Source organism: Pseudorca crassidens, chromosome 14 (genome assembly GCF_039906515.1).
Source record: "Pseudorca crassidens isolate mPseCra1 chromosome 14, mPseCra1.hap1, whole genome shotgun sequence".
NCBI lineage: Eukaryota > Metazoa > Chordata > Mammalia > Artiodactyla > Delphinidae > Pseudorca > Pseudorca crassidens.
The window spans coordinates 31,175,003-31,199,439 of record NC_090309.1 but is presented as its reverse complement, the minus strand read 5'-3'; the positions used below and the strand labels follow the sequence as shown (position 1 = coordinate 31,199,439).

At 51.0% G+C, this 24,437-nt stretch overlaps 2 protein-coding genes across 2 annotated transcripts; one reads left to right on the top strand and one right to left on the bottom strand.

The window, feature by feature from the left end:
- Positions 1 to 8,359: 8,359 nt before the first annotated feature.
- On the top strand, positions 8,360 to 13,861 carry ANKRD53 (ankyrin repeat domain 53). The gene is made up of 6 exons (XM_067703845.1): positions 8,360 to 8,611; positions 8,798 to 9,031; positions 9,368 to 9,567; positions 10,863 to 11,027; positions 11,402 to 11,522; positions 13,142 to 13,861. The coding sequence occupies exons 1-6, from the start codon at positions 8,360 to 8,362 to the stop codon at positions 13,859 to 13,861; spliced, it is 1,692 nt and encodes a 563-aa protein (XP_067559946.1).
- Positions 13,862 to 16,582: 2,721 nt separating this feature from the next.
- Positions 16,583 to 22,877, bottom strand: TEX261 (testis expressed 261). Its single transcript, XM_067704778.1, has 6 exons — positions 22,695 to 22,877; positions 21,730 to 21,809; positions 20,181 to 20,334; positions 18,263 to 18,330; positions 17,478 to 17,580; positions 16,583 to 17,219 (listed from the first exon to the last, which is right to left on the bottom strand). Exons 1-6 carry the CDS (start codon positions 22,762 to 22,764, stop codon positions 17,104 to 17,106), a joined length of 591 nt encoding a protein of 196 aa, XP_067560879.1. The 5' UTR covers positions 22,765 to 22,877; the 3' UTR covers positions 16,583 to 17,103.
- Between the last annotated feature and the right edge of the window lie 1,560 nt (positions 22,878 to 24,437).

Sequence of the window (24,437 nt, the reverse complement as noted above, 5' to 3'; positions counted from 1 at the left end):
TGTTGAGTGCTTTATCTAGAATAGGTGTGGAATTTTGTTAAACACTCTTTCTGCGTCTGTTGAGATGATCATGGGTTTTGTCTTTTATTCTATTGATATGGTATATTACATTAAGTGATTTTCAGATGTTAAGCCCATATTGCATTGGCTGGGATAAATTCCTGGGATAAATTCCACTTTGTCATGGTGTACAATCTTTTTTATATGTTACTAGATTCTGTTTGGTAGTGTTTTGTTGAGAATTTTTGCATTTTTATTCACAAGAGCTATTGGCCTGTAGGATTTTTTTTTTTTTTTTCTTGTGATGTTTGGTCTGATTTGGGTATAAGGATAATACTAGCCTTACAGAATGAGTTGAAATTGTTTGATCTTTTAGTTTTTACTTTTGGAAGAGTTTGTAAGTAATTGGTAATAATTCTTCTTTAAATGTTTTGTAGATTCATCAAATGTCTAAACCTGGGATTTTCTTTGTGGGTAGGTTTTTTAAAGTTTATTATTACTAACAACCTCTTGTTACAGTTCTATTCATATTTTGTAGTTCATCCTGAGTCCATTTTGGTACTTTTTGTCCTAAGAATTTGTCCACTTCAGGGAATTCCCTGGGGGTCCAGTGGTGAGGACTCCATGTTCTCACTGCCAAGGCCTGGATTCAATCCCTGGTCGGGGAACTAAGATCCCACAAGCTGCACAGTGCGGCCAAAAAAATTTTTTTTAATTAAAAAAAATTTGTTTTAAAAGAAGAATTTGTCCATTTCATCTTAGCTATATAAATTGTTGGAAAATGATTGATCATAGTACTCCCTTGTAATCCTTTTTGTTTCTGTTAGGTCTGTAGTAATGTCCCCTCTTTAATTCCTGTTTTAGGAATTTAATTCTTCTTTTTCTTTTGGTCAGTCTAGCTAAAGATTTGCCAGTCTTCTTGATCGTTTCAAAGAATCATCTTTTAGTTTTGTTGATTTTATCTACTGTTTTCTATTCTCTATTTCATTAATTTCTACTCTAATCTTTCTTTCCTTCTACTTGCTTTGCTTTACTTTGCTCTTCTTTTTACATTGTTAAGGTGGAATTTTAGATTATTCATTTGAGATCTTTCTTCTTTTTTAACATAGGCATTGACAGCTATAAATAGTCTGCTTAGCACTGCTTTAGCTGCACCCAATAAGTTTTGGTATGCTGTGCTTTTGTTTTTATTCATCTCAAAGTAATTTCCCTTGTGATTTATTCTTGGACTCATTTGTTATTTGGAAGTGTGTTTCTTAATTTTCATAGATTTGTGAATTTCCCAAGTTTCTTTCTGTTATTGAGTTCTAATTTCATTCCAGTGTGGTCAGAGAACACACAATTGGACGATTTACACTTATTTAAGTTTATTGAGGCTTTTTAATGGTCTAATATGTTGTCTATTTTGTAGAATGTTCCATGTACACTTGAGAAGAATGTGTATTCTGCTATTTTTGGGTGAAGAGTGCTATAGATGTCTGTTAAGTCATTTATTTATAGTTTTGTCAAGTCTTCTATTTCCTTGTTGTACTCTGTCTCCTTGTTCTATCCATTGTTGAAAGTGGGGTGTTGAAGTTTCCAACTATTATTGTTAAGTTGTATATTCTTTCAATTCTGTCAGTTGTTGCTTCATATTTTGGGGGCTGTGTTGTTAACTGCGTATCTGTATAATTGCTATATCTTTCTGATGGATTAACCCTGTTATCATTATGAATTGTCCCTCTTTAGCTCTAGTAACAGTTTTTTGTGTTAAGGTCTTTTTTGTCTGATACTAGTATAACCGCTCCAGCTTTCTTATGGTTGCTGTTTGCAAAATATAACTTTTTCTTTCCTTTTATCCTTTTACTTTCAACCTATTTGCGTCTTTGAACCCAAAGTATATTTCCTGTAGAAGGCATATAGTTGGATCTTGATTTTTATTCAGGTTGCCCATTTCTGTCTTTTGATTGAATTGTTAAATCCATTCATATTGACTATTATTTCTGATATGGTAGGATGGACATCTGCCATTTTACTTTTCATTTTCTATATGTGTCTTTTTTGTTGTTATGGTTCCCCTATTCTTCCTTTAACGCTTTCTTTTACATTAAGTGAATCTTTTGTAGTTTAACATTTTAATTCTATTAATGATGAGTTAAACTCTTGTTTTTTATTTATTTTCTTAGTGTTTCCTCTAGGGCTTACCATATACAATCTCACCTTAGCAGAATATATTTTAGACTTACATTAACTTAATTCCAAGGAGATACTGAATATCCTATATGTCCTGTATATCTCTATTTTCTCTTCCACTTTTTTGTAATATTATTATACATATTACAATCTGTATATATTACATATGCATTTTTACTATTGCTTTATGTAATTTTACATCCTTTAAAGAAGCTGAGAACAGTATATATTTATAGATTTTGTTATACTAACTTTCTAATTTACAATTTCTGGTTCTCTTCATTTGTTCCTGTGGATTCAAGTTAAAATTGTACTTTCTGGGACTTCCCTGGTGGTCCAGTGGGTAAGACTTCGCACTCCCAATGCAGCAGGCCCGGGTTTGATCCCTTGTCGGGGAACTAGATCCCGCATGCATGCGCAACTAAGAGTTCGCATGCTGCAACTAAGAAGTCTGCATGCCACAACTAAAAAAGATCCCACATGCCGCAACGAAGACCTGGTGCAGCCAAAATTTTAAAAATAAATAAATAAATATTTAAAATCTTACTTACTTATTTTCTTACTCCATACAGCTTTGCTCCCATCTACCTCCTTTGTAGATGTAGTTGTTATTGTGAAATATGTTTCTATATGTTATAGGCCCAACAATACAATTATATGTATATTGTTTTATACAACTTCTTTTAAAATCAGTTAAGAGAAAAAGGAGAAGAAATACACATTTATATTGTTTTTTATAAGTACATAACTACCTTTACCAGTGCTCTTTGGGTTTTTTGTTTGTTTTGTTTTTGTTACAAGGATCCAAATTATGGCATGGGGTCACTGGCTAGTAACCTGAAGAATCTCAATTAGTAATTCTTGTGAGGCAGGACTGCTAGCAAAATATTTTCAGTTTTTGTTTTCTGTTTTTGGGGGGTGTAGGCAAAGTTTTTATTTCATCCTCATTTTTTAAAGATAGTTTTGCTGGATATAAGATTCTTGGTTGACAGTTTTTCTCTTTCAGCATTTGCGTATGTCATCTCACTGCCTTATGACATTATTTCTGATGGGAAGTCAATTGCTTATCTTTTTTGGATCCCCTTGTATGTGGTGAATCACTTTTCTCTTGTTGTTTTCAAAATTTTCTCCTTGTCTTCAGCATTTTTAGTATGATTGCCCAGGTGTGAATCGCTTTGTGTTTTTGTACTTTAAGTTTGTTGAGCTTCTTAAATGTGTAGATTAATCTTTTTCAACCATTACTTCTTCAAGTATTTTTTCTGCTCCTTTCTCTCACTTCTCATCCTGGTACTCCCACTATGTGTATGTTGGTGTGCCTACTGATGTCCCATATGTATTTTTCTTTTTTTTTTGAGGATCTGTTCATTTTTCTCCACTCTTTTTTTAATCTCTGTTCTTTGAATTGCATAATCTCTATCCACTTATCTTCAAGTTTGCTGATTCTTTTTTCTGCAAGTTCAAATCTACTCTTGAGAATTCCTAGTAAACTTTTCATTTCAGTTATTGTATTTTTCAATTTCAGAATTTTCATTTGGCTCTTTTTTTAAAAGATAATTTCTCTTTATTGATATTCCTTATTTGATGAGACACTGTCATACTTTCTTTTAATTCTTTTTAGTATGGTTTCCTTTAGTTCTTTGAAAATACTTATAATAACTGTTTTGAAATCTTGGTTTGTTAAGTCTGATATCTGTGCCCTTTCAGAGACAATTTCTGTTGTATGCTTCTTTTTTTCCCTGCTTATGGGTCATACTTTTTCTGTTTCTTTGTATGTCTCATAATTTTTTGTGGAGAACTGGACTTTTTAAGTAATATATTGTAGCAACTGTGGATACTGATTTTCCCGCCCCCTTCTCCAAGGTTTGTTTGTTGTTGTTTTCTTGTTTATTCATTTAGTGACTTGGATGGAATATTTCAGTGAAGTATTTTTCCCCATCAATGTGAAGCCTCTGATACGACTGCTAAGAGGATGCAGCTCTGGATATATGCAGGTAACTCTGGGATGGCAGTAGTTTTAGCAGGACTCTCTCAGACTGTCTCTTTCCCTGAGTCCTCTGTTAAACTGGCTGTCTCTGCTGGTATCATACTCGACTTTTAGGCTCCACTAATTGTCAGCTTATTGCTCTATTGTCAACAATGCCCTAGGACATAAATTGCTCTAGGGTCCGATTCAATTAAACTTGGGTCCCTTTGTGAAGGTAGTTTTTAAAGCCATTCTTTGAGGTTTGTTCTGACCCCAGGAGGGCTCTTCTAAGATTTCTCTTTCCCTGGTTCTCTCTGGTAAACTAGCTGGCCTACAGCTTGTTGTTTTTAATTGCTTACCACCAGAATCTCCATTGTTTTCAGAGCACTCTTAAGTTTGAATGTCCCCATGCTCTGTTCCAAATAAAGTCAGTGATTTTTTTTTTTGTGGGTTTGTGGCTTGTGGGATCTTAGTTCCCGGAGCAGGGATCGAACCTGTGCCCCCTGCAGTGGAAGCATGGAGCCCTAACCACTGGACTGCCAAGGAATTCCCTAAAGTCAGTGATTTAGGGAAGAGCTTCGGAGCTCTTAGTTTTTATGGATTGACTGGGCATAATCTCTGAGTCTCTGTTGAGGAGCTGAGGGCAAGGACAGTGGCTCATATCTCTCAGAATGACATCCGGCTTTGAGAGCAGGGTTCTGGGCACTGGTGGTAGCCTCTGATCCTGTCGATGGACATTTAGGTTGCCAGTAAGCCTCTCCCAACACAGAACCCCTGCCCCATGAGCATGTAAGCTGGGACAAGGGTGATCAGTATTCTCAGAATGCCATGCCTGAAATGAAGCCTCTGCCCTGTTGGTGAGGGCTGGGTGAAGGAAGGGAGCCCCAATCTTTTGGCTACACTCACCAGGAATTTAGCCTCTACAACTTGGAGCAGAGAAAGGAGGCATTGGTGAGATGCCGGAAGCCTGCTCCTCTCAGTGAGATACCATATCTCTTGACTGGGAGCTGAGGGGAAAAGGAACCCCATTTTCTTGGCCACACTCACCTGGATCAGAGCTTCAGGCATTGCTCTGAGATGGGGAGAGAGGAGGGAGGGAGCAGGTTGTAGCTTAAGTGCCACAGACTCTCACTGTTCTCGCTGAGATTTAGTAGATTTTCTTGAATAAGTTTCTTCATTTGCTGTATGCCCTTAGGAAAATTTCCAGAGACTTTTACAATTGATTTGTAAAATAATCTTTACCAGTTACGGTAGGACAGTGGGTCAACAGAGCGCCTCATGCTACCATTCCAGAAGTGGAAGCTGGGCATAGGGATTTGAGACAAACTCACTCTAGCTCTCAGCAGTTCAAGAGACATTAGAATTACATTTTAGATCCCTTCTGGGGTTGTTAGAATTAAGCATGATACTCAGGTGCTAGCCTGATTAAATCATCTCCCTGTTACTGAAAGCTTCATGATAACCTCCAATCCCTGAGGTGGTGGGTTGAAAACACCAGCCCAGCTAAGGTTCTGCTGATCCTTTGGAATTGCTCTGAGGCTGAAGCAAAGGATTCATTCAGATTTGACGCCTTCATTGAGAGTACTAGGGAGAACAGATAAGAAAATGGGCACACAAATCTGAAAGAGGCCTCACTCTGTGACCTTCTTTCCTCAGGGGTTCCTGTCCTGAACAGACTCCACCTCCATGCTCACAATGTAATAGGCACCCAGATTCCTGTCTTTCTCCAAATCTGGTCTCAAGAGGCAGGCATTCCCTCTCCTACCTCTTAGGACCTGTCTTCCAAGCTTCCTTTCTACCGCAGATGGGAGTGTTTACCCCATCAAGGTAGCATTATTCCTCCCTCCCACAACTACAGCTCAAACTACCTCAAAATCAGTCAGCCCTGTTTCCTATGCCATTACCACCACAGCCAGAAACCAGACCCATCACTCGAGGACTTCAAGTGCTTGCAGCCAAGATCCCCTGTCCTACGACCATTCTCAGACAATGTGCTAGCACCGGCCAGGCACAGTGAGAGTGCCAGCCTCCCCCTGCCCTAGCCCAAGTGAGTGTGCCGCTGCTCAAACCAACCAGTCCTGGCGTCCAAAGCACACCCACCCCTTAGGAACTGGTCCCAATGTCCTCTGGGGTTCCACAGTGCCCTGGCCCACACAGCAGCCTCCAGGGACCACCCCACTGGTCCCAATAACTTGTTCCTATGGAGAATTTAACCTCAGGAAGTTTTTACTAGTCGGGCTTCAGTTAAAAGCGATAGAAACAATCCAAACTAGCTTAAGCTTCGGAAGGATCTCGGAACGGCTTCGGGAGCAACGAGGGGCGGGCCTTGGGCACGGGACCGCGGTGTGGAGACGCAGGCTCTGAGGTCCTGCCTCCGCTTCTCTCTGGGTTTGCCTCTTCCCTCTGCCTTCCCTCACCCTTGCCTGGAGGCTGTCAAACCAGTTGTTCAGGAGATATACCCTCACCATCCCCTTCCAGAGAGGCACTAGGCACTTTCTGCCCTCTGCCCTCCCCGTGGTCTGGCTTCTGTTGTCCCATCAGGCACTGTCTGCCCAGCCGCATGGCTCTAGCTCTGGCCAAGGGGTCTTTAGGGTAAAAGCCATCCTCTCCTCCCATCTCCTCCTGCCTCCCTCTGTGACCTTCTTTCCTCAGGATCATCGGCAGCCTCTGGCCTCCTCAGGACGAGGACGGAGGCAGGAATGCCTCAAAGTCCTTCTCAACCCTGGCCGCATGTGACAATCACCTAGAGAAATTTACAAAACGCCAACTGCTCAGGCTCTAAACCAGATCAATTAGTTGACCCTTGAACAACGTGGGGGTCAATCCTCACCTAACGTAGAGTTGGCCTTGCATAAACGCGGTTCCTCCTTATCCGCAGATTCAACCAACCAGGGACCATGTAGCATTTACTATTGAAAAATATGCACGTATGAATGAACCCGCGTTGCGCAGTTAAAACCCGCGTTGTTCTAGGGTCAACTTGTAATTTGAATCGCTAGGCACAAGTCCCCCATATTGATATGCACCCCCCCACCGCCAGGTGATTCCAATGTACAGCCAGGGTTGCAACCACCGCTATAGAGACCGCAAGATACCCCAGGTGAAGATAAAGAGCGTTTACTTGAAGAGGTCCTGAGATACACCCTCCGACCCCTAACACAGACATAAGGTCTTGCTGCCATTGTTTGGATCCTCATATTCCAAAAGCAACAGCCCAAAGAATCCCTCAGCTTCCAGGAAATCCTCAAAATCTGTCCCTGCAAAGCACTGTCACTTTATCTTACTTTGAAGCCAGTTGCTAAGGCCCCACCTGGGGCAAATATCCAGTAGGAGTTGCTGGTTTTCAAGGTGCTCAGGAGAGGTGCTGACTCCTTCTGACCACTGGGATTCGAAGGCAAGTGGGCTACAAAAGGAGGTTTCCCTGGAAAGGGGGAGAGGTCCTTCTGGTTGGAGAATCTGCATTTTTGTCTCTCCTTGCAGGTCACTGTGGTCATAATAGACCCTCTCCCCTCCATCATAGACTTTCCCAGTGGAAACACTGGGAAGTCCGGTGCAGAAGGAAGAAGGTCGTTAGAAGTGGGTGGTGTGGCCAGATAAGCCTAGAGTCGACCCTGGGGCCTCAGTAGCCCTCTAATAAGCTTGGGGTCTGTTTCCCCTGAGAAGGGGTGAAAATGTGGATGGCTCAGTAACACTAACACTGACTCAAGCAACACTTATTGCTTGGCTACTTGACCAAAGTCACGCGGCTGATTTACAGTGCACCCGTTTCGCTTCAGGTGGAAGTGTAAGGGAATAGAAAACCTTGCTGGAGGGCAGTTTGGAAACGTATATAAACAGCTAAAAAATGTTCATTCCCTTTCACTTAGTAATTCTACTCCCAGGAATCCATCCCAAGAAAACAACCAGAAGTGAGCCATTTAGTTTTCTGCAGCACATGTGAAATTGACAGCGCACCCATCACGATGTTGGGCTCTGGTTGCGTCATAATACACGTTTAGTATGTGGACTGACAATGGAAGCTGGCTCATAATTTAGCGCTGAAAGAAAAGAGGCACAAAAACGTATACAATATGCATACGCATAGAGTAATAGACCGTGATTTCTGTGGGTGGTGGGATTGATTTTTAATATCTTCATTGTCCTTTCTGTTTGGTACAATCAGCACTTAACCAATTTTATAATCATAAACAAGAGGTACGCGTCTTTCAGTGTGGGGTGTGTGCGATGTCGGGTCTCCAGGACGACTGGGCCGCGGGGGTGGGGTGGCAGGCTGGGCGGCGCCGGGGCCGAGGAGGCGAGCGGGACCGACACCGCGACCCTCGCCCGAAAGCGCCCGCCCGATCCCCGGAGCGCGAGCTGGAACCTCGGCGGGCGGGCGGCACCCCGCAGGCGGCGGCGCCTCTCAGGGGTCGTCCCCATGCAGCTGGCGGAGAAGGTGTCAGCCAGGTGCGGCGACTCGGCGGCCCGGCGGCCCAGGTGGGCCTGGGAGCGGGTGTGCGGGCGGCGGGGCGCGGGAAACCGCTCGGGCCTCCCGGAGCGGCCGGGCGTGGAGCGGCGGGGGTCGGCCGGGTCACGCTCGCCTCCTGAGCGGTGTCCGGGGCCTTCGACGACGGTCGCGTCCCCATTGCCCTGCCGCGCAGCGCGCCCTGGCCCGGCCTCCAGAAAGGCCTTCGTGCACGTGGGGGCCTGGCCCGCGCGGGCCCCGCAGGCCGCCGCTGCCCGGCTCACTCCCGCCTTCCTCCCCGCGCCTGCTCTAGCTCCGTGAGTCTCGCCGAGGTGTGGGACCAGAGGGCGATCGGGAGCTACCACGAGCTGTTCGCGGCCTCGTTGGGCAACCTGGAATGGTTGCGGTTCTGTCTAAATCGGCACCGGGGGAAAATCCCGGCCGATGACAAGGTAAGGCCTCGGAGCTCAGGGGCGGGGACCGAAGTCGTCTCCACCCCACAGAGAGCTCCGTACGTAGTAGTTACCTGGCGAAGAGTGACAGTGGAGCATCCGGAGATGTCCTTTTCTGGGTAGATGGTCCTAATTCACCTTCCGACCGTCTGGAAGGCCATCTTGGGGGAGCGAGGAAGGGTGAGCGATACGGGAGTGGGAAAGGGGTACGTGCGATTCCCCGGGGGCACAGAGACGAGGGGGAGGGTAACCCCAAGAAATTGCTCTCTAGGTTAGGTTGTGGGCCCTGGGTGCCAGTCCTGCTCAGCCTCTTCCCGCCTCCTCTGGCCCCCACAGGGTTTCACTGCCATCCACTTTGCAGCCCAGAGCGGCAAGCTTGCATGCCTGCGGGTCTTGGTAGAGGAGTACAAGTTTCCCGCGGACCTGCCCACCAACAATGGCCAGACACCTCTACACCTTGTCATCCGCAGTGACAACAAGACCACGGCCCTGCCCTGCATTCACTATCTGATTAAGCAAGGGGCGGCCCTCAACACGTGAGTCCAGCCTATGAAGGGAGAGTGGCTTGGAGCCTGGGCAGATAAGAACCCCACTTCCAGGCAGGCAGATCCAAGCAGGACAGGCAGAGGGGCTGTGGGGTGACAAGGATTGATTCCCACATGAACAGTCAGAGAGCCCACATGGTGTCGTGGTTAAGAGATTTTGGGAGAGGACAGACCTAGTTCGTGTCCCAGCTTTGCTACCTGCTACCAGACAGAAAAGCCTCAGGCAAGTCACTCAACCCTAAGCCTCAGTGCTCTGGTTCCCAAACCTGTCTGTACACTGGAATCACCTGGGGAGCTTCAAAAATACCAATGCCTGTGTTCCAATCCAAAGGCTGTCATTTAACTGGTCTGAGGTGTGGCCTGGACTCTGGAAGGCTCAAAAGATCCCCAGCTATTTCCCATTTGCAGCAGAGTTTGGGAACTTCTTGCCTCAGTGTCTTCAACTGAAATTTGGGGGGATGACAGTGCCTATCACGTGAGACTATTGTGATAATTGAGAAAATGCGTGGAAAGTGCATGGATGGCATATAGGAGACTGCATTCATTCAAAATACTTATTCAGCATGTAATGTGCTAAGCGCTGGGCCAGAGCTGAGGAATACAATGGTGAACATACAGCAATGGTCCCTGCCCTCGTAAAGCTGATATACTAGCGCAGGAGCAGACAGCCAATTAGCAAACTAATGAATGAACAAAATGACAGAGTGTGGTAAGTGGTTATGAAGGGTATAAACAGGGTGGTGGGGTGGTGAGTAAAGCGGGCAGGGAGAAGATCTATTTGGGAAGAGCAGTTACCTCTAAGGAGAGAATGGAGAGGTGAGCCAGCCTAGCAAAACCAAGGACAAGTGTTCCAGGCAGAGGTGTAAAGGCCATGCTGGGAGAGAGCGGGGCAAGGTCAGAGGGCAAAGTTGGGGAGGAAGCAGGGCCCCGGCCATGCAGGCCTTGTGGGCCATGGCTAGGTGTGGGGAAGGGGCAGGAGGGCTGAGTGGTTTAAGAGGAGATGAGGTTAGTGGTCTCTGAGCTCCAGCCAACCAGCTCTCCTTCTAGCATTTCCTCACGGGCACACACCCCATAATCAGACTTTTGCTGTTCATTTAGTACAAACCCTCCTTCTACAGTTGAAGAAACTGAGGTACAGAGAGGAGAAGGGACATGCCAGGGTCACACAGTGGACTGGTGGCAGAGCAGGCCTGGAAGCTGGTTGGCTCACCTATCTGACAGGCAGATGCCCTTGGTCCTTCCTTTCTGCCCTCCTCCCACCCCCACCCCGGCGGGGCCCTCCACAGTCAGACATGCAACGGCTCCACACCCCTGCACCTGGCAGCCCGCGAGGGCCTGCTGAGCTGTGTGAAGGTCCTGGTGCAGAAAGGTGCCAATGTTCATGCCCAAGATGCCATGGGCTGCAAACCCATCGACTACTGCAAAATATGGAACCACCGCATCTGTGCCCGGTGAGGCTGTGAGAACCAACCCTGCCTGTCACCCTTCCCCAGGGCCCTCACCCAGAGCTGAGCATGTAAGAGGAGGGTCTGGGGATGAGCCTACAGAGGGCGCCTCTCCCCAAGATGCTATTCCCAGGGCTGTCCACAGGGCCTCACCCCTGGGGTTTAGCACTGCCGTGAGGCCCCAGCTCCTCGGCAGGGGGGTGGTGATCCATCAGACGCTTTAGCCAGAGGGGCCTCGGGCAGTGGGGATGGGTCATCTTGCTCATCTCACCTCTGGCAGCTCTGCCCACTCCCACCCAGGCCCTCAGCAGCAGCCAGTCTTCCCTGCCCAGGGCGAAGTTCAGTCACTGGGGAATGACACGCCCCCGCCTCGGCACCAGGTTCTTGAAGGATGCCATGTGGAAACAGGACAAGAAGGACTTTGCCCATGAGATGGGGAAACTGAAGAGGCTCAAGAACCAGCTGGCCCTCATGGAGGAGGACTACCTGACTGAGTATCAAGTAAGGGGTAGGGCCAGTAGGACGGGCAGCGGCACCGGCCATCCAGGCATGTGAGCAGAGGGGGCAGGGACCCACATGCACAGTTAGTTAGAAGAGTGGCTAGAAGTGGTCCCATCCAGAAGGAGGCTCCCTCACCCCCTCCTCTGAGGAGGAGGGCCCCAGGAGGGTGCCGAAGGGATGATGCTCAAGAGGACGCTTTAAAGGTGGGCAGCAGTTGGCCACATGAAGAATCAGGAAAGGACTAACCTGGTAGAAGGAACAGAGAGCCCTGCGGAGGGGCATAGGGGCACATGAGAGCGTGGAGTTTGTCAAGAAGTGCAAATTCAGTACAGCCAGGGGATCAGATGTGACCTGGAGACTGACAAGCTAGAGGCCCGGCAGGGGCCCAGATCAATGTCAGACCTCAGCTGGGACAGACAAGGAGAATAAAGGATTTTAAGCAGGTATAACGACACAGGATGTAAGAACCAGAAAACCCCAAAAGAAGATGATGGGACTCCTAAGCGGATCCGGGAGTTGGGAGGGCTTCGGGGCTGGCAAAACCCGGTACTCCAGCTCTGTTCCAGCTGCATTCCTCGCCAAACTGCCCTGTCCTACCCTCCGTTGTCAGTGTCACCCAGCCTTCACAGTCATGTATGTATCCAGAGGAGGTAAAGCCCATCTGTTCCCGTGGCTCTAAGATTTCCCAGAAGCCCCTTGAAGATCTCCCCTTATCTCTTATTGGCCTCAACTGGATCATGTGTCCATTCTTGTTCCAATCCCTAGAGCTAAAAGAAAGCCATGTGTTGACTGACTTAGGTCTGGGGCGAGGCTGATGGAATTACTATGATTGGCTTAGCCTAATCAGAGCCTACACCTGAAGCTGGGTCAATCTCCAAACCACCTGACTGCTTAGCAACAGTCTGGCAAGTGAGACACTGAGATGGGGAGGGGGGAAGGGATCGGTTCTGTGACAAGGAGTTGAAGGTTCAGCTCTAGTGGAGGCAAGGACAGAGAGCATCACCACCCAGCCTGGAGAGACAGCCAAAACTGTCTCTCTCCCTACACTGACCACTCAAGGCCCACCACTTCCAAGAAGCCTGCCCAGATTAGCTCCATCCAGTTCCTAGCCTTCCAAACTTTTCTGCTTTCTCCTTCCAGGGTCAAGGATAACCCTACATCACTCATTTGCCTTTTTCCCCATCAACCCAGAGACTCTCTTAGGGCAGGCATGTCTCCACCACCAGACTGGGAACTCCTTTAGTGGGGGTGGAGGCTGGTCTCCCCCATTAAGACTCAAGTTTTTCCATAGGGCAGGGACCGTGTCTCCGCCCTCAAGTTGGAGACCTCACCTAGGGCAGAGGCTGTGTCTCCATCAGATTGGAGGTCTCTCCTATGGGAAAGGCTCTGTCTGTCCCATGAGCCCAGGGGCCCCCTCCAGGCAGTGGCTGTCTCCCCAACAGAACAAGGGCTCCCACAGGCAGGGGTTTCTCTCATCAGACTCCGGGCTCCCCGGAGGCAGGAAGGTATCTACTCAGTCAGGAACCTGAGGTTTCCAGGGCTGCAGCCACAGGGCCCCCTTCCACAGAAGCACACGGGGGTAGCCCTCCAGAACTATCTTGTGCCTTCTGATGTTGCAGAAAGAGCACCAAATTCTGAGAGAAGCTGCCTTCAAGAAGTGGCTCCATCGCAAGCTGCCGTCCCAAGGCCCATCCCTGAGCCGCAACACTCAGGGAGAGCCCCGTCCTCCACCCCAGGCCACTGTGCTCTCCAAGACCCCCAGGCACGGGGCACTGTGGCCTCCCAAGAGCTTCTACCCCTCCCAAGAGGCGCGCCTGCGGCAGACACCGCAGCCCAGTCAGCCCTGGGTGATGCCTATACCCACCTGCAAGCAGCTCATGGTCAGGCGGCCCAAGGTGTGGAATCTCAGCAACAACCCTCTCAGGTCCCCCACCGCCCAGATCGGCTACCCGCAGGGCATCCACCTGGGCGTGCATCCCGACCCCAGGCCGGAGCACGACTTCCGCTGCTTCCTCGAGGTGAGGTCCGACGGGCACGGCGGTGCGCTCCTGCGCACGGTGGCCGGCAACCATGTGGCGCCTGTGCCCCGGCTGCCTTTAGAGGTGATAATCCGTGAGCTGTACCCGTCGCTGCAGCCGTGCAGGATGAAGGTACCCCAGGGCTTCTGTTCTGTCACCATGAGAGAGGTGCCCCGGAAGCGGCGCCTGGGCGATGGCACCTTCTGGACCGACACTCTGAGCATGAACCTGCGAGAGACGTTTGACGAAAGCTTCCTGGCAGCCGTGCGAGCCCATCAAGGGCTCCCCACTCTGCCCTCCCCCAAATTACCCCCCACTTAAACTTATTTTGGTAGCCTCCCGACTGGAGGCTGCCCAGTGAAGGCTGAGGTGTGGTGATTCTGTATGGATGGGGAGGAAGGGGAGTGCCCACAGGCTGCCCACCCCCAAGCTCAAGGATCGGAGCCCCCTCCCCGACAAAACCCAGCTCCCAGGTCTCCCTTCTCTCCACAAAGGAATCTCTTGGACCCCCCAGGAGATCCAAGTTAGGGCAGTAGCCCAAGGCTCAGAGTGGGGATCCTCCTCTATCCTGGGCCTTACCATTGTAAAAGTGACACCTTGGTGTCCCCATTTCCCTTCCTCACACCCAACAGCTCACCAGGGACAAGGATTCCAGGATGAGGGACCACTGGGAAATTCTGCCTCTTGTTCATATTAAGTCCTTCCTGCTGCAGGTTCTAAGCCTCACTCTGCATCTCCAGAACAGGGAGGAAGACAGCTAATGTGTCACCCTGCCATTGGCTTCCCTGCCACTATGGGCTGCCATCCTTCATACCCAGCTGCCACTGGGGTTTCTGCAGCACAGGGAGGCACAGGCAGCCTTTCTGGAGAAGGGAGGGAGGACCTATGGCTTCAGTTTGAGACTGAAAGCACTTGTACTTTCTCCAGGAAGCTATCCTGGGTCCCCTGCTATCCCCTGTACACACCACTACAAATCATTCATTAAACAAACATTTATTGAGTACTTTCTATGTGCCAGGTGCCAAGCTAGGCACGGTTGATACAAAAACTGAAGGACGATTCCTGCCCTCAAGGAGCTTACAGTCTAATGGGGAGATAAACCAGTAAGCAGGCAAATAAGCCCAGAGTGATCTGTGTGGTGTGCTGGAGGGAGAGGGGACATTCAAAGTTCCTTGGAGGAAGTGAAATCTAAGTTGAGAACTGACAGAGAAGGTACTCAGGCGAGCAGAAGAAAGGGAATTAAAGGGTATCTCTGGATACAGGAGGCTGAAAATCAGAATGCAAGGTGGCAAGTGATGAGGCCAGAGAGGCGGGCCAGAGCCGGGACACCGCGAGCCTCACGAGCCATGCTCAGGAGTCTGGACTTTATCCTGACGGGGGGAGCCGTGGAAGGTTGTAAGCCAGGGAGTGACTAGATCAACCATGCATTAGAAAGACAACTCTGGCTGTGGGATAGAGAAGCAGAAGGAGGCTGTCACAATAATCCAGGTGAAAGGTGCTGACAGAGGGAGTGGCTCAAATCAAGAGATGTTAAGAAGGTAAACTTGACAGTTGTTAGAGATTGGATGTCAGGGCAGAAAGAGAAAGCAGGTTTCTGGTCGGGCTCCTGAGTGATCTTGGGGCCAAGGCAAGTACCCAGAAAAGGCAGGTTGCAAAGGGTGGCACCAAGTGCAGCAGAACTGTGGTTCAGAGGACCGAGAGGGATGCTGGGGCTGGCTGTCGGCTCTCAATTCCTTGAAACCATCAGCACGGATGGGCTCCTCCAGGGAACACACGACCGAACCCTGAGAAACCCCACTGCGCGGGGGGTGAGTGGAGGGGCCTGCACGGGATCCGGAAAGGAGCAGCCAGAGGGAGAACCAGCCACAAAAGTGCTTGGGACCCTGGGGGCGACGAGCCCTGCCCGATGCTGCACAAATCCAGAAAGAGGAGATAGGAAGAGGGTCCGCTGGACTTAGCACAAGGCCACTGGCAGCCCCCAGAACACTGGCAGTGGAGTGAATGGAGGGCAAAGCCCCACCATTGGGGTGAGAAACAAAGACATGGACAGCAACGGAGGGCAAGGCCAGCTGCTGGCCAGCAGTCAGGACACTGGCCTCCAGTGTCCTCCACCTTGTCCTCCCTTGTCTGCATAGGACAAAAGGGCCTGGCAATCTCAGTGCCACTGAGAGAAGGCCCAAATGTACTGCTCCTCCCCAGGAAAGGGGAAGGCTGGGATTTTTAAGAGAACGGGAATGCTAGACCCAAGGAAATGAAGGGCTACGGCGGGACTTGAGGCAGGACGTAGAGGTAAGATCTTCAAGCACAGAGGTCTTCCCTGTGGCTGAAAGGTACCACATGCGTGCAGTCCATCTCTGCACCTGTCTGCTTTGCTGTGAGGTACAGGACATGTCCGGTGATGGCTCTCGTGGGGACCTCATTCGCATAGGTACTGCTGAGTACTTGTAAGGCACTGTAGTTGGAACGCAAGGCCAACAAATGCGGGCCTGTGCCCAGGACCCGGCCTGCCTTTTTAGAAGACTGATCACCTCCCCAGGAGCCAAGAGCGCTCAGAAGAGAGGGCCAGCCCTTGTGTGCTCTTAGAGTGACAAAGAGCTTCTCTCATCAGCCCTGTTTCTTACAAACAGGCTGTAGCCCGGGCTGCCAAGAAGCCAATTTTTAATGTTTCTCCTCGAGCCTGAGATAGAATTCAGCCAGAAGCCGCTCTCTTCCCTAGGCGAAGACTTATAAATAGGACACTGTACATGTTCTCCTGAAAGATCTAACCCAGGCCCACACCATCCCCTCTCGCCCCCAGTCTGACAGTCACGGAGCCCTGAGGAAAGAAGAGATGCAAGGAGAGAGAAGGGCGTTAAGAAAGGCCGCATCCATCCCCACTCCCCCGCCTCCCACTCCAGGCTTGGCTCCTCATCTCTGTCCCCTTCCCACTAAGGGCCACAAGAACAGTCCCTTCGGAAAGGCAAGACCCAAACCCAGAAAAGGAGCCCCTGGCGCAGAAAAGCCAGTCCAGGCGGAAGGTCAGCAGAAGAAAGGAAGATGAACTTTCAGGGTATTAAGGCAAACAGGGCCACCTAGAATCTTTATTCAAACGGGAATCAGCACTTGGACAGAAATCACAGTTCAACAGCAAAACTTTCTCTTGCAAGTGCTAAGCCACGGCCCCTCCCCACGGCCATCTGCCCATAGCAGTTATCACTGTCTGCTCTCCAGCTTCACGGCCCCTGCCCTGCCTGCCCTGGGAGAGCCAGAACTCCGGACCCATCACAGGAAGCGGCGGGAGGGCCACAGGAGCTCAGCTCTGCACACCCAGGTGGGCCACGGCCTCCTGGCTAAGCAGGCACCGCATCCTCCCTGGCGCCCTCTGAGGTCTCAGCCTCCGGCAGCATCACATCTGAGCTAAGCTGAGCCTCCTGAGGACGGTGGGGATAGGGGCTTCCGGGGGAGTCGAGGGAAGGAGGGCCAGCGCTGGGGGAAGGTGCCTTCCAGCTCCCGGCACCCACCTACTGCAGAGGCCCAGGGGCCTGACTCTCCTGATCTTGCCCCAGCATCCCCTCCGCAGAAGTTCAGTACATCTTCTGCCGACTGGGTAGAATGGCCTCTTTGATGAAGGAGAAGACAACCAGGATCCCTAAGCGTTTGCCCCGCTTGCCTTTGGTGAAGTAATTGGAGACCACGTCATCTGTGGAGACACAGGCAGGGAGATGAGAGTGTGTGTGTGTGTGTGTGTGTGTGTGTGTGTAGGGAGATGAGAGTGTGTGTGTGTGTGTGCAGGGAGAGTGTGTGTGTGTGTGTGTGTGTGCGCGCGCGTGTGTGAACACAGCTCTGCCCACCCAGAGTCCAAGTATCTCCATCACAGGGCGGGCTCCAGCTCCCCCAGCAACTCAGGCCTTGCTGGCGTCCTCCCACCATGCCTCCCACCTTACAAACCCCTTCTCACCTCCAGGCTGCATGGTGGAGGGCAGGACGTTCTCCCCAGCCGACAGTGACACAAAGAACGCAAACGGGATTATCCACAGACAGAAAGTGAAATAGGCCAGGACCTGGCAACAGAGACACCGAGATGAGGGTACCCCTGGAGATGCCAAGGCTGGGCCAGGTGTGCTCACCATGTATCTTAGAGAGGCGGTCAAGCGTGCCCCACACTTGATCTCTGAAGGGGACCAGGGCCCGGGAAGCAGAGACAGGACACCCCCAGACATGGAGAAAATTCAGTGGGGAAAGGTGGAGACCAAAGATGACTGTGTGGCCACAATCCCCAAATCGTGGTCACTAGGACAAGCAACTCCTCTGAACCAAAGGAGGCAGATGGAGGGCAAAACCATGAATGACCCATGTTCCCTAGAGAAGAGACCTTGTTCTTCCCCAGGGGTTCAAACTGGAGTAGCAGGGTTCAGGGTTGTGGCCCACCCCTGCCCTGTGAGGTCTGCGTCAGACCAGGCCACCCCACCGCCCCTTCATGACCTTAGGATGCTAGGCTGGGATGCTGGCATCCCCAAAGGACTCACTGGGAGACAGCAGTGTCCTCCCCACCGCAGCCAAAGGGGTCCCTGCTTCTCATCCTCACTGCTTTCTAAAATCACCTATACCATATTTTTTTAAAATGTGTCATCCCTGAATAAACTCAGTTTCAAATCATAGTCAAGTTCACAAAGAAATCACGCAAGTCCCTTTTACTCGCTCTGTCCCGGTTAGTAGTTTGATGACGTACTGAATACTTCTTACCTCTGAGAAGGGATAATATTCCTCTGCAAAAAACTGAAACGCTAGGTAATGATTCACCACCACTAGCCCTGTTGAGGGAATGAAGAGTCATTTATTCTGGGGTGGATAACATAAAGCAGACTTTCAACCTTCACAAGGCCCCGGAGGTTGGGAGCCGATGCTTAGTCCTGACCTCACACCCAGCTCAGAGTACGGCTCCGTGCCAAGCGCACTACTCTCCAGAACCCAGTTTCCCATCTGTGAGAACGGAAGAACTAGCCCCCACCCCACCTGCCCGCTGCAGAGGGCACTCATGAATCCAATTAGAAGTAGGTAAAACACTCTTTGAATATTATAAAAACGAGACTCCAGTGCTACACACTCCAAAGCATGGTGCCAGTTGACCTGGTCTTTAGCAGCCATGAGTCCTGAAGAGAGCTCCGCAGGGCTGTGTGGAAGGGTGTCACGGGCGTGCAGAGCACACGCTCCCAAGGAGTCCACTCCAGTCGGGGCAGCAGGGAGGAGGCTCTCACTCCTCAGGAATGAAAGGGCACAGTTTGCTAGACGGTTTGCAGTGCAATCTTAGGGTTCCTCAAAATTCTCGGGGAGGGGTCCGTCCTCAGGATAAGGTTCACTGGTGTGAACTGGTATGTTCTGGATCCCACCACCTCCTTAGCATGCAGCCAAATTCAGAGAGAGATCCCGGGGACTCGCTGCTCCGAGACAGGCATTCCTGCCGGTTCCCACGGTGAGCTGAAGGGCAGGCACCAGAACAAGGCATCCCCTCACACCCAACACCCCTCACATACACCTCACAGCCAACTGCCACGAATCTTTCCTCTTTTCTCTTCTCTTGCCTCTCCCCTTCTAAGGCAGACAACCACAGCTCTGCCGCTCCTAGCCGCGCTCTAGGGCGAGGGCATACTGGAAGATAGGATGGTACCTGACACCCACAGATCTTCAGAAAAACTCTCCCAGGCACCTTGAGGGCAAGTCAGGGGAGTGACAAAGGGAAGCCAAGGGAGCTCCCCAAGGGGTGGGGGGATTGGGGAGCACCCTCCCCCCTGGGAAGACGCAAGAGGAGCCTGGTCTCCAGGGAAGGATCCTCACACCAATCCCCGCAGAACAAATCCTTTGGTGGAATCACACCAAGGCACTCAGTCCTGGCTTTAACACTGTGCCCTCCTTGTGAGTAACAGTCTCTTTCCAGATTCTCTCACAGAAACAGAAAAGCAGCTCTAAGAAACCCCAATCAATCTGATATCTTGACCAAAGGCTACGATGACCAGTAATGACTAAAGGGAGAAAAGGCAATCCCGGTAACCAGATACTGTCTAGAACCTTTTCCGAGAATAACTATAGCATCTATGTGCCAAATGAGTCTCCTAAACATCACTGAACAGATGGAGAAGCTAAGGCCAGAGAGGGGAAATGACTCCCTGGGGTCAGAAACTGGTGGCAGAGCAAAGGCAGGAAGGCCACGGTCCTCCAAACTGGGTCTGTCAACCCCAAGGCAGCTGTCTGCAGGGACCCCCAGAGCCCCAGGAGGCTCGTCTTAATCACGACTTTGGGCCAGAGGACTGGATGGGGAGCTGCCTGCAGGCCAGGGAAAGGCTTTGGGCTTTTCCTGGCCAAGTGGTTTCTTAGGGGCTATAACTGCTCAGCCAACCCACCTCTTTTCCCTTCGCAAACCCTTTGTCAAACTTACCTCCCTAGGAAAGCCCTCCCTTTCTGAGTATCCCAGCCCCCCAAATTCTAGTCATTAGAGCCAATGCGGGCCCTAGGCTCCTCATGTGTGAGAACCCCAGCCTCCAATCAGCCTGGTCTCCTGGAGGACCTCAGTGGTTTGCCTCTTTTCTTTATATCCCCTTCAGTGCCCTAGACTGAGCTGGGCACGTCCAACCAACTCAGTTGCCTCCCCAACTATGTCCCCTCTCACCGCACGACAGGATGAAGTTAGGCGAGGTCAGCATGATGAAGGGGAAGGTCTGGAGGAGGCCAAAGTAGACAAGGTTGGTGAAGAGGCCCACACCAATCATGTAGGTGGGGAAGCGCTCAAAAACGTAGAGGCCAATCAGCACAGCTGTGGAGAACTGAAAACAACCAGAGGCACACAGTGCGGGGAGCTTCTTCCAGGCAGCCTTTCTGGACTCACTAACCCCCAGCCTACTCAAGGCAACACTCTGTTCATGTTTCAGTCTCTCCTTGTTTCACAGCCACAGTTCTGACCTCCCCAGCTAGTCTCTCAGCTCCCAAAGGGCAGCACTTTTCAATCTCAAAGTTTGTTTGACAGCAACCCACAGTAAGAAAAATAGTTTACACTGTGACCCCAACACATGTACATATACATGATCAAAGTTCAGATTTCAATTCTAGTCTTTCCCATTCCTTTTTTTTTTGTGGTACGCGGGCCTCTCACTGTTGTGGCCTCTCCTGTTGTGGAGCACAGGCTCCGGACGCGCAGGCTCAGCGGCCATGGCTCACGGGCCCAGCCGCTCCACGGCATGTGGGATCCTCCCGGACCGGGGCACGAACCTATGTCCCCTGCATCGGCAGGCAGACTCCCAACCACTGCGCCACCAGGGAAGCCCTCCTTTTTTTTTTTTTTAATGCTGATAATGATCTACTGAATTGATTGCACAACCCAATAATGAATCCTTCCTGCAGTTTGAAAAACATTGTTCTGAAGGACTTATAGCTGTCAGTGCTCAACAAAAGGCAGGCAGTTGGTTGAATGAAGGTCTAATTCCTGTACCAACACTCATGAGCTGGGCCTCTGAACCCAGAGCTGAGAGCTATGGTCTTGTCTCCACCACTAACTCCCTACCCCAGGCCATGCCCAAAGTGGAAGTGGCTTTTGACAGCAGGTGACTTGAGAGGCACTGGGCTCGTCCTGTCCAAACGTGCCCCCAGACCCTCCCCAGCCTTTCCTGCAGCTGCAGAAATCTATCCACCAGCAGTCACTCCTGTGGCTTGGACATCAACGGCAAGGATTGTGTCTTCAGGAAGAGAATCCTTCCACGAGCCCTGAGCAGGGCAGGGCCTGGGGCAGGGAAGGTGTCTCCCTCTTAGACCAAGTCACTTGTTCCAGTTAGAAAGAGGGCAAAGAACAAGTACTCAAAACTGTCCTTAAGGTTCCTCTCAGTTCTAAATGCTGTAAGCAGAGCAAGGGGCTAAGACCCCTGAAGGTGGTCAAACAAAGGCAAAGCCACAGCCCTGTCAACAGAGAATGGGCACTCAGCTCTCGCCTTAAGGAACCAAGAACGAGGCCCGCAGTGAAGCGATGCCACTTGGGGAAGGAGGCCAGGGAAGACACAGGCCCAGGAGAGCAGACCCAGGGGGACAAGGTACAGGGCAGGGAGGTAGGGGGTGGTGCCCTCAGGAAACAGCAAGGACACAGGTCTCATCACCCAGGCCAAACTTTCCCCACTTCCTCCTTCTGAGGCAGGGCAAGAGTGAGGGGGATCCTGGGGAAAACTGCCACTTACCCAGATCATGTATTTTATGATCCTGCTGGTGGCCACTGTGTATTCTTCTATCAATTCTGCCAGGTAATAGAGTCCGGCCGCTGGCAGGGGGGAAGCAAGCAGGGAGAACATTAGCCAGTGTCACTCCCACCATGCTGATCACCCCTCTCTCTGCAGCTGGATTCCACTCAACCTTTCATGATTCCATCAGGTAAGAAACAAACCAAACAATCCGTGTGTTACCCTCCCAAGTCGGAAGTAAAACTGTCAGGGCAACTAAGGAGAGATTTCATAAAAGTGAATGGAAACCTGTATCTGATGCCTCCGCACAAACCTAACCTCTGGCCCATAAAAGGGAATTTCTTTCGCTCATTCAGTAAATATTCGCTGGCATTTAGTATGCGCCAGCTGCTGGGCTGAGAGCTGAGTACGGCACGAGACAGACGAGGTCCCTTCCCTGACCAGCTTTGCGGGGGTGAGGGGGTGCTGAGTGGGAAGGGGAGTCAGACGATCCCAGTAGGACAAGTCAAACCCCATAAGGAGTGCTTCCCGGAGGAGGTGAAGTCTCAGCTGAGATCAAGAGTAGGAACTAGCCAAAAATGGAAAGGCCGTCAAAGTCAGAGTGGGAAGCACCAAGGGCCCGAGGCGAAAGGGCGGGGGTAGGTGTCTGGGAAAAGTTCGGTGCGGCCGGCCCCGCGACGGAGGGCGCGGCAGCGGTTGGCCATGCGCGGGCAAGGGGCACTTGAGTCAGCCTCCCCTGGGCACCAATGGGGCGGACTCTGTGACTCCTGGAAGGACCCGAGGTCAGGCTAGGCTACTGGGGTCAGGAGGAGGGGCAGGACCAGGCGGGGCAGGAAGGGGGATGCGAAAGCCGGAAGGAACGGGCGGGGGTCTCCCGGCTCTCTCCGGCGCCCTCGTGATGCGACCCCCGGCGAGCACAGATGCCGGAGCTGGAGCCCGCGCGGCCCGGGGTCGCGCACTCTCACCGACGGCCAGCGTGATGAAGGCCACCTGGATGAAAAGCGACAGCCAGCTCAGCACATACATGAACCACATGGCGCCCCCGCCCCGGCCGCCCGCCAGCCCGCCGGGACGGGCCTGCGCGCTCGGGCTCCGGCAACACGGAGTCTCCGCCACCGCCGCCGCGTCCCCGCCCCGCGGACGGTCGTGCGCCGCCGCCGAGAGCAGCCCGGCCCGAGCACCGCCCCCAGCCGGGTCCGGACTAGCGCCGCCCGCCGGCGCGGAGGGCCAACCGCTGCTGCCCAGACCGGCGCGCGCCCGCGGACCGCCGGGCTCCCGAGGATGCAAAGAGGGGGCCGGTCGGCAATGCAACCACGGGGAGGCGGGACGGTCCTGAGGCGCGGGGACGCAGCGCTAGTACCGGAGCTTGGAACGTAGCCACCGGCCCCTCCCTGTGCACTCACGCGCCGGCCTGGAGTTGCCCAGGGCTTTCTTTTGCTCTCGCAGGTAACAGGAACAAAACTGTTGAGTGCCTAACGTGTGACAGGCACTATGCTAAAAGCTAGGCTGTAGGTTCATGATGGAAATTAATCCGATGATGTAGATCAATTTATGGATGGGAAGCCAGGGCCTAGGAAGGTTACTTTGCCTCAGGTTATTGTACATCTAGGAAGAGGCACAGGTAGGAATTGGGGCACCTTTGATTAGTCATCCTCAAGCCTAACTCTCCCTCTCTGTTGACTTCGCCCATTAGGCGCTGAATGCATTTACTACACCTCTGGAAGAGCTAACTGAGGGGCCCCAAGGAGCAGGGCAGCCCTTGTCAAGAAGTTCCCCATCTGGTGGCCGAGACAGGCATGCCAAAATAATGTATAACGGGCCCCTGGTATATTTCTTATCTCAGAATTTTTTCATGTATAAAAATAAATAAATATTCCTCAGAAAAATTAAACATAGGATTACCATGCTATCAAGAAATAGAGAAGCCCTTATGTATTTTTTAATCGTGGTAAACTATACATAACATAAAATTTACCATTTGAACCATTTAAAATGTACAGATCAGGGCTTCCCTGGTGGCGCAGTGGTTGAGAGTCTGCCTGCCGATGCAGGGGACACGGGTTCGTGCCCCGGTCTGGGAAGATCCCACGTGCCGCGGAGCTGCTGGGCCCGTGAGCCATGGCCGCTGGGCCTGTGCGTCTGGAGCCTGTGCTCCGCAATGGGAGAGGCCACAACAGTGGGAGGCCCGCGTACAGCAAAAAACAAAACAACAACAACAAAAAACACACATAAGATTACAAAGCAAAGAAATTACACTGAAATACAGATATCAAAAAGTTTTTTAGAAAACTGTGTGATATAATAATATATATGTTTCTTTATTAAAGCGTAACATAACCCAATCTAACAGAAAGGCTAATAACTACCTCCCAGTGACACAATAAGAAACATACATTTGGTCTCTGCCCCCAGTTCCTGACACAGAACTCCTAAATTCCTCGGAATTTCCTGGGTGATAGGAGCATCTTCTGTTCTAATGAGGTGACTCTTGGTGGGTCCTGGTTAGCTTCAGTAAGGGGGCTGGTCACCAGATTGGAAGCTTGGAACTGTTTCTTCTTTGGCCACACTGCGTGACTCGTGGGATTTTAGTTCCCCGACCAGGGATCGAACCTGGGCCATCAGCAGTGAGAGCGAGGATTCCTAATCACTGGACCATCAGGGAATGCCCTAGAAGCTTGGAACTCTCAATCCTACCCTCCATCCTCCAG